Source organism: Lacerta agilis, chromosome 8 (assembly GCF_009819535.1).
Source record: "Lacerta agilis isolate rLacAgi1 chromosome 8, rLacAgi1.pri, whole genome shotgun sequence".
Classification (NCBI taxonomy): domain Eukaryota; kingdom Metazoa; phylum Chordata; class Lepidosauria; order Squamata; family Lacertidae; genus Lacerta; species Lacerta agilis.
In genome coordinates this window covers 31,116,527-31,134,310 of record NC_046319.1, presented here as the reverse complement: position 1 = coordinate 31,134,310, position 17,784 = coordinate 31,116,527, and the positions used below count along the sequence as shown (strand labels likewise).

The 17,784-nt window shown below is 39.2% G+C and overlaps 1 protein-coding gene across 14 annotated transcripts in view; it reads left to right on the top strand.

Annotated features, from left to right (window-relative positions):
* The window catches only part of CHD9 (chromodomain helicase DNA binding protein 9), a 75,548-nt gene extending 61,146 nt beyond the window's left edge, over positions 1-14,402 (top strand). For 5 of the 14 annotated variants that reach the window (XM_033156790.1, XM_033156781.1, XM_033156791.1 and 2 more), the window contains 9 exons: positions 139-1,047; positions 3,441-3,604; positions 4,965-5,237; positions 5,925-6,093; positions 7,558-7,697; positions 9,318-9,539; positions 9,845-9,973; positions 10,507-10,611; positions 11,022-14,402. In XM_033156790.1, coding sequence (XP_033012681.1) covers positions 139-1,047; positions 3,441-3,604; positions 4,965-5,237; positions 5,925-6,093; positions 7,558-7,697; positions 9,318-9,539; positions 9,845-9,973; positions 10,507-10,611; positions 11,022-11,894 — 2,984 coding nt within the window. In that variant the 3' untranslated portion in view covers positions 11,895-14,402. The remainder of the gene's footprint in view (positions 1-138; positions 1,048-3,440; positions 3,605-4,964; positions 5,238-5,924; positions 6,094-7,557; positions 7,698-9,317; positions 9,540-9,844; positions 9,974-10,506; positions 10,612-11,021) is intronic. The other 9 variants (XM_033156779.1, XM_033156780.1, XM_033156788.1 and 6 more) reach the window with 6 other exon arrangements.
* Positions 14,403-17,784: the final 3,382 nt, after the last annotated feature.

Below are 17,784 nucleotides of genomic sequence, written 5' to 3'. Positions count from 1 at the left end.
ATATTATGTTAGACGTTCTAACCTCCTAATCATTACCTTAATTTATCAAGAGAAGAGGAAAGAGTGCTATTATTTTAAAAGTTTAATTATAATTCCTGTTCTGAGAGTTGCTGATTCTTGTGTGTGTTTCCTGTGCAGAACTTGTGGATCCCAATATTTTCATCCAGCCAATTACAGAAGAGCGTGCCTCTCGAACCTTATATCGCATTGAACTTCTCAGGAAGGTGCGAGAACAAGCTGTCCGTCATCCACAGATATTTGAGCGATTAAAACTTTGTCAGCTTAATCCAGATTTGCCAGTTTGGTGGGAATGTGGGACTCATGACTGGGATTTACTGATTGGAGCTGCAAAGCATGGGGTTAGCCGAACAGACTACCACATCCTTCGTGATCCTGAACTTTCATTTATGTCAGCCCAGAGGAACTACAGTCAAAGTAAAGTAGCACTTCCAATAACTCCTACACCACTTTTGCATCAGTATCAGATGGTGTTGTCTGCATCTCCTCTTGCACCTCAGGCAAGGCTGCTAGATATTAAAGGGAACACACTTGAGGATACAAAAGTTAAGAATGAAAACCATAAAGAAGATCCACATTCTTCTGGAGAGGAGTCCATATCTACTGAGGATATGCGAATGGAAGTAAAGACTGAACCTTTGAGCCCAAATAATGGCACACCATCTCATGCTACAGATCAGAAACCTGTTGTAAAGGCAGACAGTGACAGGCGTATGGTTGCTGCAAGGACAGAGCCCCTAACTCCTAACGCTGCTTCCAAAAAACAGAGACCTAACAAGAGAGGATCAGAATCCAGCTCTGATTCAGACTCTGATTCAGATAGATCAACCTGTTCTTCCAGATCATCTTCATCTTCATCCTCCTCTTCATCCTCTTGCTCACGTTCCAGATCAGGATCCAGTTCCTCATCTTCTTCATCTTGTTCTTCAGCATCATCGTCATCTTCATCATCCTCTTCGTCATCTTCGTCATCCTCATCCTCTTCGTCAGAAGAAAGCGACAGTGATGAAGAAGAATCACAAAAGAGACGTAAGTGCTGTTTCGCTCATTTTCACACTCAAAAGGCTAATTAAGGGCTAATTTGCTTTAAACTTGTGCTGGGAGAAGGTTGACATAAGCCCCTTTCCCCTTAATATAGCATGTAAAGAAATATTTTGAATTGTAGGAAACTGTGGACTACTGGGGTGCCATATAATGCTGTAATCACAAACAGGCTGGAAAAATATTGTTCTTGCTCTGTGAAAAGTAGAACTGTGGCTTCATGAATTGCCACAGTTGTTGCTGAAAGTTAAATTAGAACACATTTTTAGCTTTCCCCCCATATTTGATTTCTTTTTTTAAAAAAATTAGGAATGCAACTACAAGAATGCTGCCTAGCCATTCATATTTGATTTTATGTAAATACATAATATGTATTTGATATGTTAACTTCCTTTGCTGTGCATAAAATTAATTTGCAAGGGAGTTTTTTTTTGGGGGGGGGGGATACTTAATCTTGGTATAAGAGCTCAGTAAAAGTATGGTTTATGCTTTTCTAAAGAGGATATATAGTATATACCGGTACACTGTTTGAGCTTTTTGATTGAATTATTACACTAAACCTCTAGCGCATTTTGGCACATTCAGACTTCTCAGCTCTTCAAAGTAAAATTCCCCATGTATTTTGTAAACAACATCAAGATTATAGACAGCTGTAGTTGCTGTTATAGGAATTCTAAGGTCTCATATATATAAATCATAGGTTCATAAATTTACAAGGCAAACACATACATAAGTATATAAACCACGTGTCTGAAATAGTACAGGAGAGCAATCCTGAAACCATTTTGACTCTCCCAAATTGACCTCAAATATTTCTCTGCAGTGAGGAAGGAAATGGGAAAGCCTCCCCATTGTCTCTTTGCTCAAATCCTGTCTTAAGGGCGTATTTGTGTATGAATAGGGTGAGCCTGTGACCTGTATTTAGGAACTAAGTATTTACCATCACAAAACAATGGCCAGGCTGTCCAGGTAGAAGAATCAGTGGCCATTATCAGGTATCCTTACAAACAGGAATTTTGTTGGAGGCTGCCTCCTTGTGTGATGTATGTATGATGTTTTGAGGGAGGTCTCTGGCTACAGGGTGGGCAACTTCAAAAGTCTATATAAGGGCTTGCGCACCATTGTTCTGGGTCCCTCCTGCCTCCTGCGTGTGGTAGTGAGCACCCTGCTGCAGTAGTTAATAAAGATCAGGCTTACTAGCTGCCTTGCTTCTCAATATTCTCTGGTTGGCCTCTGTTATTTTCTCCTTCCAATAGGACTCTGTACTTAAGGACTCTATATGGGCTCTTGGCTACCCCATAAGGGAAAAGGAGTTTTTTCTTATAACATTGCATTTGCCATATTCTAGAGTGGTGAATGAAACCTACTTTTGCTAGCATTCACTACTATAGTGTTGACGCTAAAAAATGTAAGACAGGATTCAGAGACTATAAGGCCTGTTCAGATATTATTTCTTCCTATGATTATCTCCAGAGAAGGGCTGGGCTTAGAAATTCAGGCCAAGCAGTTACTAGCTTGCTACCATGCTTTGCAGCCTAGAATGAAGCACTAGGTAATTGATAGAATCAGTTTATTTTGTTCTCTTGGGTTTCTAGCTTTCCATTGCTCCTGTGTTAGTTGCTGTGCACTTGGTTTATCAATTTCTCAGGGGTTAAAATTATTGCCCATCAACTTTGCCTAGTTATGATATTTTCTGTCTAAAGTTATGGCAGTAAATTGTTCATACCATGATAATCTCATGTCTTGATTATCAGTGGAATGGCACTTGAGGACTGTTTTGGAACTATTGTCGTAGCAGTTCTCAGCAGTTCTGTTCCTCAGAGTCTTGAAATGATGGTTTGTAAGGAGCAACTTGTACACCAGTCCTCCTATGTCTCATGCACAGTTGTCGCACAATGGCCTCTGATTCATGCTGTACTGTTTGTGTACAATCCAGACTGTGAGAGCAGTGGGCAATAGTGGTGCTAATAAGTAATTTCTATTAGAAGATATGATCTAGACTAAGATCTAGAATGTTTGATTTTTTAAAAAATAAAAATCTTTATTTTACTGTTATAGATGTTTGCATACTTGCATAGTATTCAAGGCTCCTGATTAAGATGTCTCAGTTTCCTTCCTTTTTTACATCCAGAAGGAATGGCTGATAAAATACTCTCTTTTGTCCATAGAAGTAATCCAAATTTTCTCAGGATAAAAGCTATCAAGTGATATCAAATGTTAGTCATACTGAGAGTAGACCTATTTTAAATCACTTGGGTCTACCCTGAATATGACTAACGTTTAAAATCACCATTTGTATATCAAATCATTATGTGCTGCAGAAATAGGGTATCCATTATTGGAAGTTTTATGTTCTAATAATCTAAAATTGTTTCCCTCAGCAGAAGGAACGCCTCTTTTGAAAGCATATGATGAAGAGAGTGTAGCTTCCCTAAGCACTGTGCAGGATGAAACCCAGGACAGTTTTCAAATGAATAATGGAACACCAAATTCTAACTGTATCTTACAAGGTGGATATATGTTGGCTGCTTCCTACTGGCCAAAGGTAAGTTAGTAAGGCTGGATCTAAACACATTAAAGAAGTGTTTCAGTTTAAAATGTAAATTTAAACAGGGAAAGAAAAAGTGGAGTCCACATCGCCATCTGGTGGACAACATTATATTGCATATAGATGGCATATAAATCACTTTTTCTTTACCAGTCTAGCTGAGTCCTAAGACTACATGTATATAAATCTAGATAAATTTCCTTCCAAAAAATACTGAATTTGCTAATTCATTATCTTCAAACTTCTGAATTTGAGAAGTATATAAATTTGGGCTTCAGCTGCTTCCTGACATGGCTGGGAAGAAGAATTAGTTTTTTTATCATTCATTGTCAGAGGTGCCCACTGTACTCCTTTCACTGGCACTACTGCGTTTTTTTTCCTATTATTGGAAACATTAGTAGTACTGTGTTCTTGCCTCTTGGACTGGCCACCTCATCTATAATTTCTCCAGCATATGGTGATTCTTTTAGAAGATATGTGATATGGGAATAAATATTCCCCTCAGTCACATGCTGGTGACACCCTGCTCTTTGCCCAGCCACTCAGTTATGCCAGAGATCCAGTTGTCTGCCACCAAATGTTCACTTTCACTATCAGTGCTAGAAGAGCTTAAGCATATGACTCATTCCAGAAGCTGCAGTCAATTTTCCTGCCTAAAAGGAAAGGGGGAAGGAGACACAAGAATCTGTTATTGCATCCTGTTCAGAAAAACCCTTCTGACTATTGGCCTGTTCAGACCTGTTATTTTTCCAAGCACTGCCCCCAGCATTTCTGTTCTCTGGAAGTAACTACAGTGGTACCTCGGGTTAAGAACTGGAGGTCCGTTCTTAACCTGAAACTGTTCTTAACCTGAAGCACCACTTTAGCTAATGGGACCTCCCACTGCTGCTGCGCCGCCAGAGCACAAATTCTGTTCTTATCCTGAAGCAAAGTTCTTAACCTGAAGCATTATTTCTGGGTTAGCGGAGTATGTAACCTGAAGCGTATGTAACCTGAGGTACCACTGTATAACACATTGCTGTGGACAGGCTTCCATTCCCCACCCCCCAACAGTCACATCAATCCTGAACAGTGATGCTAGCCTGAGTGGAATTTAAAACATGGTTTGTGCATCAGTAGAGATTATTCAAGGAAGTATTATTACCCTTCTTTGTACAAAGCAAGAGAAATCATAATGCCAAATTATGTCCACAATCAGAAGAAAATATTTGTTAAGTGATAGATCAAAACTCTCCTGATGATCCTGCAGCCTTGCCACATTTTGTTGGTTGTTTATTAATTACTCAGATTAATTTAGCAAGTTGTTTAACTGTTGAGATAGAAAAGTAGGCTATTAACTGCCTTCTATTCCTTCTAGGATCGGGTTATGATTAACCGTTTGGATAGTATTTGTCAAACAATATTGAAAGGTAAATGGCCTTCGGCACGGAGAAGTTACGACAGCAATACCGTGGCTTCGTTTTATACCACCAAGCTTTTAGACAGCCCGGGTGCCGCTGCAGAGTACAGTGAGCCCAGTGTACCAACACCTCCAAGTGCAGATGTTAAAGAAGAAAATGATCAGTCACCACAGATGTCAAAGGTGAAGAAGCATGTACGGGAAAAGGAGTTTACAGTGAAAATCAATGACGTATGTTTATTTTTATCGCTCTAGGACCTGATTGCGATTGCCGTGTGCAGCATGCTTTACCTACAAGTGGCTGCCTGCTCTCGATCTTATTTCCTTCACACACACATTTATGGGTATTTTTGGATAAATTTCTATGGGACATCCCCCCATTTTTTAAAAAAAGAATTCAGAATTGATCAACAAATGACAACAATTCTTGGACTTTTGAAGCATTGCTGGCGGGATGCTTTCTCTTATAGCCTTTCTTCTGCTGTCTTTAGTGCTGAAGGTGCTTTCCAGAGTGTCTAGCTCTTCTGAACTCAGTCTTGAATGTCTGAAAACAGGAACTTACAGATTCCCAGTTTTTAAATGCCCTTGGTGAACAAATCAGAACAATTATTCACATACTCCGAATTCCTTAGGCTCTTATGCTAAAGGTCAATAGTAATACATACTAATGAATACAAAGCCTTTATAATAATTAACTTGATATCCACAAATTTATGTTTTAATACATACTTATTTATAAAAGTATTCAGTTGCAGTCATTACTGTACCTGACTAAAGGCTGCCAGTTACCGGTACTTAGATGCGTGTGTGTGAGAAGATCAATTCTTCTTGAAAGAAATTGCAAATGAAGATCTTAAAACTATTTCGTTGGTTTGTTCTTCCCAAAGAAATGTGCTAATCCTCATGTTTGTTTAACAGGAAGGGGGTTTGAAATTAATTTTCCAGAAGCAGGGGCTTTCTCAGAAAAGACCATTTGAAAGTGAAGATGGTACATTAGGACAGCAGCAATACCTTGCCAGGCTACAGGAACTTCAGAATGCTTCAGAGACCAGCCTTGCCAATTTCCCAAAGTCTTTGCCAGGGTTGGGTAAGCATTGTGTGAAAGCTAGTGTTTAATGCCAAAAGGTTTGCTACTTAGATGTTGTATTAATAATTTTTGGATTGCCATTCCAAGTTGTTTAACTGCCTGCCACCTAGTTTTACTAATGTGATAAGCTTGGTTCTGTGCTGTGACACTTCATACTGCAGGTGGGTGCTCAGCTGGATGCTATGTCATACACAAAAGCGTTCCCTGCGCTTATTAAACTGGTATGTCAGAGAGAGAGAAGACCAGACTAAAATCTCTCTCCATGGCTTGCTAACAAGGAATGTTATGAAGTACCATTCAATTGAGTCCCCGTTTGCAATATGATGTGGTACGTTTGAAGAGATTGTTTTGGAGCTCCTTACAACCCTTTCTGTTCTTAACTTCCCTGAACAATTTAGTGTTATCAGTAAATGTGGCTACCTCACTTGCTTGTCCCTAACTCTGGAACATTTATGAACAAGTCTATTCTATTACTGCCATTGATGATTGTATAAGTGAAAGAATGCATACACTTCAAATAATTTGGGTGATGTTCTTCTATCTAGAACCTAACTGAAATAAGTAAGAATGTTACAGCTTTACAGGGCTGTATAACAACTCTTTTTGAAGGAAGAGCTGTAGCATAAAGTAATGGTGATAAGTGGGCTGAGAAAATGCTGAGGTTTTCTTTGGCCTTGACAAGATATACTAGACTACAATCTGTATGTTTGCAGGCCTGTTATTCCCCTGGTGTCAGGTTGTGATTGTGGAGAGAAAAGAATATAGAGCCTATTGAAGTTGGGTACTTTGACATCAATATCGATATGTATGACACATAATCCTGGAGTGGTACAGCGGCGGGGCATATGCCTGCACTACCCAGGGTGGATGCGCTCCCGAGGGGAGCGGGGCACGAAGAGTGCCCTCCCAGGTGCTGGATAGCCACTCGGGTGCACGGAGTGGGCATATGCCCAGCGCACACCCTGCAGCCAGGGGTGGAGCGAGCTGCCCATGGCGGACATTTGGCGTGCCACCCGCCCACGACTCCCAACCCTCCCCCAAGCTGTCAAAATGAAGGGGGAAGAGGAGAATGCTACCGGCAAAGCGGTGCAGCTCCCCCCCTTCCCCCAACGGCTCGGGGTAGACTTGGGAGTCGCAGGCAGGCGGCGCGCTAAATGTCACCTCCCTCAGCGAACACACCCGGGGCAGTCCGCCTCCACCACACACCCCTTCCTCCACCCCTGGGGTGGTATTCAACTAACTTTTCTTCAGTGCATACCCAGATAAATTAATGAACCTTATTCATGTTCTTAATTTGAATCGGCCTACTCAGAGTAAAACTCTGTCTCGTAGATACGCTAGAACCTTTTCCTATAAATTCATTTTACTTTCAATGACTTTTTTTGTTGCTGCTTTTTCAGTTGTTCATATTCATTTGGAAAAAGTCTTTTGTTGCTAATTTTATGAAACTGTTAATTTCATTAGGAACTTCCAGTCAATCAACAGCTACTGCAAATGGAATAATATCTGATGGCCAGCCTGTAATGAAAAAGAGGAGAGGAAGGAGAAAGAATGTGGAAGGAGTAGATATCCTGTTTATAAATAGAAACAAAGCACCTAACCACGTAAGCAGATGTGAATTGATATTTTAAGTATACATGCTTAATGCTATTAATTTTGAATAACATTTACATGATGTAAATGTTATTAATTTTGAAGGCTTTAATGTCTTTAGATTGGCCAAATAGATTGCCAGCCTGCTTCAGTAGATTTCTTGTATTGTACTACTGGTATTAGCTTTGGCATTGATATTACAAAAGGCATTGATATTCCTATCCAGCATCTTATTTAATCAGGTTCATATACTTTTGCAAGACAAAACTTTTTTTTAGCAGGGTTGACATCTTGAATATGTAAATGTGATGTTTGCTTTCCATTAAATATTTATCTCTAGGTTTTCTTCATAGAATTATAGAATTGTAGAGTTGGAAAGGACCCCAAGGGTCATGCAGTCCAACCTTCTGCAATGCAGGAATCTCAACTAGATTGTACATGACAGGTGGTCATCCAAACTCTACTTTAAAACTTCCAGTGAATGAGAGTCCACCACCTTCTGAGAGAGTTCATTCCACTGTCAAACAGGTCTTACTGTCAGAAAGTTCTTCCTCATGTTTAATCATAATTTAGTTTCTTGTAACTTGAAGCCATTGGTTCAAGTCCTACCCTCTGGAGCAGGAGAAAACAAGCTTGCTCCATCTTCCTTTAGATACTTGAAGGTGGCTATCATCTCTTCTCTCAACTCCTTTCATCCAAGCCAAACATACCCAACTCCCTCAACCATTCCTCATAAGGCTTGGTTTCCAGATACTTTATAATTCTGGTTGCCCTCCTCTGCACCAAGACCCTATAACACCAGTCCTGAAAGACCTACATTGGCTCCCAGTATGTTTCTGAGCACAATTCAAAGTGTTGGTGCTGACCTTTAAAGCCCTAAACGGCCTCAGCCCAGTATACCTGAAGGAGCGTCTCCACCCCCATTGTTCTGCCCGGACACTGAGGTCCAGCACCGAGGGCCTTCTGGTGATTCCCTCACTGCGAGAAGCAAAGCTACAGGGAACCAGGCAGAGGGCCTTCTCGGTAGTGGCGCCCACCCTATGGAACGCCCTCCCATCAGATGTCAAAGAGATATACAACTACCTGACATTTAGAAAACACCTGAAGTCAGCCCTGTTTAGGGAAGTTTTTAATGTTTGACATTTTAATGTATTTTAATACTTGTTGGAAGCCGCAGAGTGGCTGGGGAAACCCAGCCGGATGGGCAGGGTACAAATAATAAATTATTATTATTATTATTATTATTATTATTATTATTATTATTATTATTCCAGCTTGTCAATATCATTCTTAAATGGTGGTGCCCAGAACAGGACACATTACCCCAGGTGTGGTCTGACCAAGGCAGAATAGAGTAGTGCTATTACTTCCTTTGATTTGGACACTATACTTCTTTGATGCAGCTTGAGAGAGAGCTCTCAGACTCTAATCGGCAATCTCCAATCAACTAAGTCAGGCATAGGCAAACTCGGCCCTCCAGATGTATTGAGACTACAATTCCCATCATCCCTGACCACTGGTCCTGTTAGCTAGGGATGATGAGAGTTGTAGTCCCAAAACATCTGGAGGGCCGAGTTTGCCTATGCCTGAACTAAGTAGAATAGTACTCATAACACTTTGTATTTCTGCAGGTTTGCCATAGCATTAATGTCCCTCAGGTTGCTCCAGGAATAAACCCAGCACTTCCATATGTACCATCCCACGGCGTGTGTGATGCAGAAAGCCCAGTTCCAGTTATTAACTTGAAAGATGGAACAAGGCTTGCAGGCGATGATGCCCCTAAAAGAAAAGATTTGGAGAAATGGTTTAATGAGCATCCTGGCTATGTTGAAGATTTAGGAGCTTTTATTCCTGTAAGTATTTCCATTCATTCCAACTGTACTGTGATATTTGAATATAGCAAGCAAATTCTGTGTAATATTCATCTTTTAATATAGGGTTGTAATTTTGAACACACTATGGGTACATATATGATAATTTTAGCATGGTTTGAGGCCATTTTAAGAAGTTGTGGTGTTTAATATAAAACTTACTCTGCAGCATATTTAAGAAGTAGAACCTTTGTTAAGTAGGTCCTTAAGCATAAATATGTTATTCATAAGCAGCTTGAATAGTAGTGAGGGCTCACATGTATATATATTTAATTCTGCTACCACAGAAAATGCAGCTTCATGAAGGAAGACCCAAACAAAAAAGGCACCGTTGTCGCAATCCGAATAAACTGGATATTAATAGCCTTACTGGGGAAGAACGTGTTCAACTAATCAATAGAAGGAATGCTAGAAAGGTATTTCTTTAACTTTTGTCATCCAGAGACATTCCAGCTTGGTGCCCTACCTCGAAGGACCGCTTCTCCCTATATAAACCGTCACAGACTCTGCTTTCATCATCAGAGGCCCTTCTTTGTGTGCCTTGTCCGGAGGGTGGCAACACGAGAACAGGCCTTCTCTGTAGTGGCTCCCCGTTTGTGGAATGCTCTCCCAAGGCAGAAACATTCCTCTTCAACCAGGCCTTTGGATGATCAATACTCTACAGCCTTTTAAATGTGTCTGTGGGAAGGAAGGGTTATTGCTTTGTTGTTTTATTTTAATTATTTACTTGTTTTTCTCCTGTATTTTATTCTGTGAACTGCCTTTAGATCTTATGATGAAGGGCTGTGTATAATAATAATAATAATAATAATAATAATAATGTGTCATCATAACTATTCTAGCACAGACAGAAACAAGATAGCTTGTTAAGCTATGAGTGCAAACTGAGTGTTGGATCCATGAAGTATACTGATAAATGTTTGATCCATTTTTGATCCTTACATTTCAGGTAGGAGGTGCTTTTGCTCCACCACTGAAGGACCTGTGCAGATTCCTGAAGGAGAATTCTGAATATGGAGTAGCTCCTGAATGGGCAGATGTTGTAAAACAATCTGTGAGTACTGGAGGGGGTGTCATAATTTTGTAGCTTTACTTACCAAAGAAAGCAGGTTAGCCTTAAAGCAGTGTGATCCCTGTTTTAAGCAGTTTGGAAACAACTAGGAAAATTTTGAGTCTTGAGACCACACTTGCTTATTTGTATTGTTATGTGCCATGTACGTTGAAGGCACTATATAAAGTAAAGTTCAAAAGCTGTAAAAGGCACCTTTTGCAAATGACTTCATTTAAATTATTTTTCTGGCTTCCAGCTAACATTCCTAACTATTCTATATCTATACTACCATATTATCGGCAGATTACTATGTTTGAAATTGATTTTAATACTTATTTTCTCAATTTAGCTACAGCATATTTTTAAGATGCAGAAATAGAATGCAATAACCCAAGTTTCATTTTTCCCCTTAGGGATTTCTTCCTGAAAGCATGTTTGACCGTATTCTCACAGGGCCTGTTGTGCGAGAGGAAGTGAGCAGGAGAGGGAGAAGACCTAAAAGCGAGATTGCCAAGGCAGCTGCTGCTGCAGCAACTGCAGCAGCAAGCATACCAGTCAACCCTTTGTTAGCCAATGGGCTGCTGCCAGGGGTGGATCTATCTACTCTCCAGGCATTACAGCAAAATCTGCAAAATTTTCAGTCACTGCAAGTGACAGCAGGCTTAATGGGAATGCCAACTAGTTTGAACACTACTGGGGAGGCGAAAAACATGGCTGCTGTGTTTCCCATGCTGCTTTCAGGAATGGCTGGCTTACCAAATTTGCTAGGAATGGGAGGACTCCTCACAAAATCTACAGAATCTGTTTCTGAGGAAAAAAAGGGAAATGACTCAAGAGAGCCCGACGGGAAAAAAGAAAGGACAGATAGCCAAAATGCACATAATGGTGGAGAAAACTCTGTGTCAGGTTCTCCTTCTACATCATCTGCTGCTGCTACTGCTGCTGCAGCCGCCAGCCCCCTTGCTCTTAACCCCTTACTGTTGTCCAATATACTTTATCCAGGGATGCTTCTCACTCCAGGCCTTAATCTCCATATCCCAGCTTTGTCCCAATCCAATATTTTTGATGTACAGAACAATGAAAACAATGGCACAGGCACAGCCAAGCAAACAGAAGAAAAGGAGGAAAATTCTAGAGTTAAAGATCAAGAAGACAAAAGGGGAACACAGCCTAGCTCTCGCAATGAAAACAGCACAGATGAGGGTTCAGAGAAAGCCGATGCTTCCTCTGGGTCAGACAGTACATCGTCCTCATCTGAGGATTCAGATTCTAGTGATGAAGACTGACCCCAAACTCTGCACTTAAATTATAAACTGATTTTGAATTTATTCTTGAATTATTTTGTTGTAAATAACCAGTGTTGAGTGAGTGCATCAATAATTTAATGACCGAACATTTCAGTATTTGTTTAGAAGTGCAAACTGCTTTCAAAGACGTTTTGCATGTAATATTTCTTGAAGTTCATAAGTTTCTGAACTTGTACGTACTATCAAATACACAATTGTGTAAAAAAAAGAATTACAGCAAAAGGCATTATAATTTTGTTTTTTGGGGGGTTAATTTTTAAAAATTGCTTAGTAAGAGCTGTATATTTAATATATTTGTAGTGAACACAAAATTCTTTATGCGCATTATTGATTTAATTTGAATATAGTTTTACAGCCTCCTTGACACCTATAATTTACAGATCAAAACTCAGCAATAATTTGGGCAGCTAATGAATGTCATGAAAGCTGTAGAAACTACATCACCATCCATTGTTTTAATTACAAGAAAATGCTCTAGTGTTGTGATGCACTGCTGATGTTTCCAATTCAGGTACAACTCTGTTTTAAAAGAAAAGTTTCCCATTCAGCCAATTAGATTGGCTACTTGTTACCTCAGCTGAGTTAGTTTAGGAAGTTTACATTGGTTTCTCTACTTGTTTTCATATTCTGCTTTGCTTTTTAAAGGCATCCTGTGTATGTTAATTTTGCAAGGGAAATTACCATTACCATTTGCACTCTTGTAATAATAGTCACAAAAATCCCTTTCTTACTTTCTTCGACACCATGGATACCTTTTTAATGTTAAGATTTTGCTCCTTCTACAGCCTTCATGTTGTTGAGGAGCTGTATCCACAAGCTGAAATAACTCAAAGTGCCACTTCAACACTGCATACTTCATGTTATAAGGATAAGGATTAGATCCTTGTGAAAATGGCTTGTTTTGTTTGTTTCTCTTTTGTGTATGTTTGTCATGTAAACTCCTGTAGTTACCAGTTAATAATGGTAAGAGGAAATGTAGTCATGTTTAAAAATACTCATATTTCTCTGCAGGTTTGAATTTGACTATGTAGAATAATGTTACCCAAAATCAAAATTTAGGGTATCATCTACCTGTTAGTTGTAATAATGCTGAGTTGCCCAATAACTTAACTTTTAAAAAGCACTTTCAACAATGATGTGAGAAATGTGTTCCATGAAACCATGGTATGACGGTGCTTATAAAGCATCTGTTTGAATACAGATCCTTAGAACCTTACTGCAAAGAATAGATATGTGATAGGATTCCTTGTTCTGCTGAAGCTGCTATTACTCTGACATGGTAGAATCACAGATTCACACCATACAGTGGAACTGAGGTGAAAAGGTGTGAGCTTGTATTAATTTCACTTGTGGTCCAAGAATAGGCAAGTTGAGTGAATGGGTAAAAAAAAATACTGATGATATGGTCAGTGACAAATCTTTTCAAAAGGAAATAATTTAGTATTTTGATACAGTTCTGTTGCTTGCTTGTACAGTAAACAAGACTGTGTTGTTTTTTACCAAGATCTTTACCAATAAAAATAAAGTTTGTACATGCAAAATTATTAACCCCTTTGACTAGAAAGCAGTATTACATGTAATTACAGCTATAAAAGTATCATTTGGATTGTGCTGGTTTACTGTATTTTCCCTCCCCATAATAGTATGACTTGTTTGGCCCTTCAGTGTCTTAGCAATAGTCAAAACATGCCACAAGAAAAGGGGTAGCAATTATTCATCATGAAAGGATGTATTACAAATTTAATATTTTGCCCTTTGTAATATAGCACTTTTATTTATCTTGTATGTATCCATGATATAGCCAAAGTTTTCCAAACACGGTTGTTGACTTAGTCAATGGAGTATTTCAACAATATCACTTTGCACCATACCCCTACGTACCTCCCCCCAAAAGAAATCCTAAACATAATTTTTAATAAATTTATGAAATAAAGTATTTTCCTAATTATGGTCAAGTGAATTTTACTTACCATTCTAGTGATATCTCTCTGTAATAAGGCAATTTTACAGTTTCAATGTGTGACTGAAAGATTTGAATATGAAGTAAAGGTGTTTTTTTTTAATCAGCATCAGTTGAAAGGTGAGAAATATGTAGCTCTGTCAGCTAAACAATATGCAAGTGTGACTGCATAAAGTCAAGGGTTGTAAAGGAGCCTTTATTAGAATTACATTAATACTGAAATTTCAGTACAAAAGATATCCAATATGGTGAAGAAGTATATGTTGGTAGTGACTAAAAAGAAATTTAGCTCTTATTGCCTTGTATTTCTATCCCTTGTTTCAGGCTTCATGATCCGTCTTAGTCCTGTTTTTCTTTTGGACATTTTGCAATATTTGCCAGTTGTGTTCTGTGTAGTCTGAATTTGCTTTCTTGTAGTTGAAAAAGCGTCTTAAAGTCATTTGTAATTTATTGAATTACTTTCTATGATGTTCTATAGAGCAAATGGAAGTTTAATTATTTTTTATTAAACATATTCTTTGACAACCCATGATGTTGGCCTCAATACATTAAAAATGTCTTTTAGTTATCACATAATGTAGTTAAGCTTGAGCAGAAAGTAAATCGTTATTACAGCAATATTGGAGGAGCTAAATATCTGAAGCTATTCACTGTTTAAAGAAATTGTGGTAACAATTTTCTGCAATTCATATGAGCGGCAAATACTGAATGTGCAGGTAATATGAACTGTCAAAATAGTTGTGTCTTGCCAGAGGTATTATATAGTAAGGTTTTGTATTAAAACATCAAGAAATACTTTAAAGGCTATAGTTTAGTGGCCAGGTGAATGCTGAATACTAGAAAATGTTCTGCATCCTGCACTTGTCTTGGCAATTAGTGGTGGAATGTGCTTCTTCCCAAAGGTTCGTTCAGTTATACTTTATCATTAGAGTATAATTTGAAGAACATTGTAGGGTTGATGCAATACACAACTGCACTTTGGCATTTGCCAGTTACCTGAAAATGAATAATCAAACTGATTTCATGGAACTAAAAGATGTGCATTAGGTCCTATCTGTGTTACGGCACATCATTTTTGAACCTTATAAATTGGAGGACAATGCTAGCTAATTTAAAATGATGCAGGTTGGGAATTGTTTGCATATAAATTTTCCATACTTTCATCTGCACTACATCAAACTGGTTTTGGGATTACCCTAAATTTCAGAAGCAACTTGGTGTAGGTGAAAAGAACTGATATCAACTAAAAGTATAATGCTGTATGGCTAGATGCTGCCTTGAGATCTTTGCCAACATACTGAGGCATCTAACTTAAGACTCATGACATGCATTTTTGTGATAATAGCGGCGTGGAGTTCTTTCCTTCAGCCAATGCTGGTTTGCCACAATACCATGTTAGAAATGTCATATGTATGGTTACTGCATACTCTCAACCTCTAGAGTGAACTTTGTTTTGTTACCATATCTGATAGTGAATAATTTTATATAAAATATATTCTGCCATTTTCTATGGAAGTTATAAAAATACAAATTAAGTAGTGCAGTGAGGAAATGGTTGTTGCTGATAGCCATTCTGGCACTATGTATGCTAACACCCATGGTAGATTACTTTTGGCTAAGGGGTGCAAAAAGAATCATATAACTGCAGAGTTGAAAGGATCCCAGGCGTCATCTTCCAACCTCTTGCAATGCAGAAATTGCAGCCAAATAATCCCTGGCGGAGGTCATCCAACAAGTTTTAAAACCTCAAATGAAGGAGAATTCACCACCTTCCATGGTAATCTGTTCCACTACTGAACAGCTCTTAACATCAGAAAGTTTTTTATCCTGTTTAGTCAGAATTTCCTTCCTTGAAATTTGAATCCTTCTGTTCAGGTCCTACCCTCTGGAGCTGCAGAAAATAAGCTTGCATCAGCCTTTCAGATACTTGCAAACCATGGATACAGTTGGTAGGCATGTGCTTATAGGAATTGTGTAACATTTCTCATTTGTCTGAATGTAAACATGGCAAATACTTTTAAATTTATAAACAAGGGCTTTCGTTGATTATGGGCATGCTACAGATTAGAAAACAAGACAAGAAATGAAACAAGACTATACATGGCCCCTAAATGAACACTATGGGCCTGGTTCGAACTGTATGCTGATCAGTGGTTCTAGAGGGGGACCTTGTATCGCAAACCAATTTTTCTGTGGATGTATTTCAGTCCAAATTTTAATTGCTACTCTGCTTCTTGCAGTCCACACCAGCATATAATACTTAGTGTATCTGGGCTGTTTTTCTATCCCATTCCCTTGGATCGCTGCTCCCACCCACCACACTGTTACCTTTATCCATGACGGGCATCCGCACCATTTAAAAACAAAAAAACCCCAGGAACTGTGAAAAAGCAAACTACCAGTTTTATCCAAAATTTTCTATATTTTTTACAGAGGACAAAATTGAGGCCTGTGTCTTGTTGAGTGTGGGTGTGTCAATTTCGTTTTTTTTAAAGACCTCGCCGTGAAACTTAGAAAGAAAAAGCCTGATGTGATGTACTATGATTTGTGGTTGTTGTTCAGTCGTGTCTGACTCGCAGTTTGGCCAAACTCATGTTAGTAGCTTCGAGAACACTGCCCAACCATCTCATCCTCTGTCGTCCCCTTCTCCTTGTGCCCTCCATCTTTCCCAACATCAGGGTCTTTTCCAGGGAGTCTTCCCTTCTCATGAGGTGGCCAAAGTACTGGAGCCTCAACTTCAGGATCTGTCCTTCTAGTGAGCACTCAGGGCTGATTTCTTTAAGAATGGATAGGTTTGATCTTCTTGCAGTCCATGGGACTCTCAAGAGTCTCCTCCAGCACCATAATTCAAAAGCATCAATTCTTCGGCAATCAGCCTTCTTTATGGTCCAGCTCTCACTTCCGTACATTACTACTGGGAAAACCATAGCTTTAACTATACGGACCTTTGTCGGCAGGGTAATGTCTTTGCTTTTTAAGATGCTGTCTAGGTTTGTCATTGCTTTTCTCCCAAGAAGCAGGCGTCTTCTAATTTCGTGACTGCTGTCACCATCTGCAGTGATCATGAAACCCAAGAAAGTGAAATCTCTCACTGCCTCCATTTCTTCCCCTTCTATTTGCCAGGAGGTGATGGGACCAGTGGCCATGATCTTAGTTTTTTTGATGTTGAGCTTCAGACCATATTTTGCGCTCTCCTCTTTAACCCTCATTAAAAGGTTCTTTAATTCCTCCTCACTTTCTGCCATCAAGGTTGTATCATCAGCGTATCTGAGGTTGTTGATATTTTTTCCGGCAATCTTAATTCCGGTTTGGGATTCATCCAGCCCAGCCTTTCGCATGATGAATTCTGCATATAAGTTAAATAAGCAGGGAGACAATATACAGCCTTGTCTACTCCTTTCCCAATTTTGAACCAATCAGTTATTCCATATCCAGTTCTAACTGTAGCTTCTTGTCCCACATAAAGATTTCTCAGGAGACGGATGAGGTGATCAGGCACTCCCATTTCTTTAAGCACTTGCCATAGTTTGCTGTGGTCGACACAGTCAAATGCTTTTGCATAGTCAATGAAGCAGAAGTAAATGTTTTTTCTGGAACTCTCTAGCTTTCTCCATAATTCATTGCATGTTTGCAATTTGGTTGCAGTCCCCTTAAACAAAACAAATATTCCTTCCAGTAGCACCTTAGAGACCAACTAAGTTTGTTCTTGGTATGAGCTTTCGTGTGCATGCTCACTTCTTAAACAAAGTTAGTGTCGAACGTGTAAGATCCTATCATTTCTGAGGCAGTTGGCGATCAGCAGTAATCGGTTTCTTTCCTTTGGTATTAATAGGGAGGGAGGAGGAAAATGACACATTACACGTCTCCCGCTTTGCCCCGCCCCTCACTGAGACTGATGCTTTATGGGAA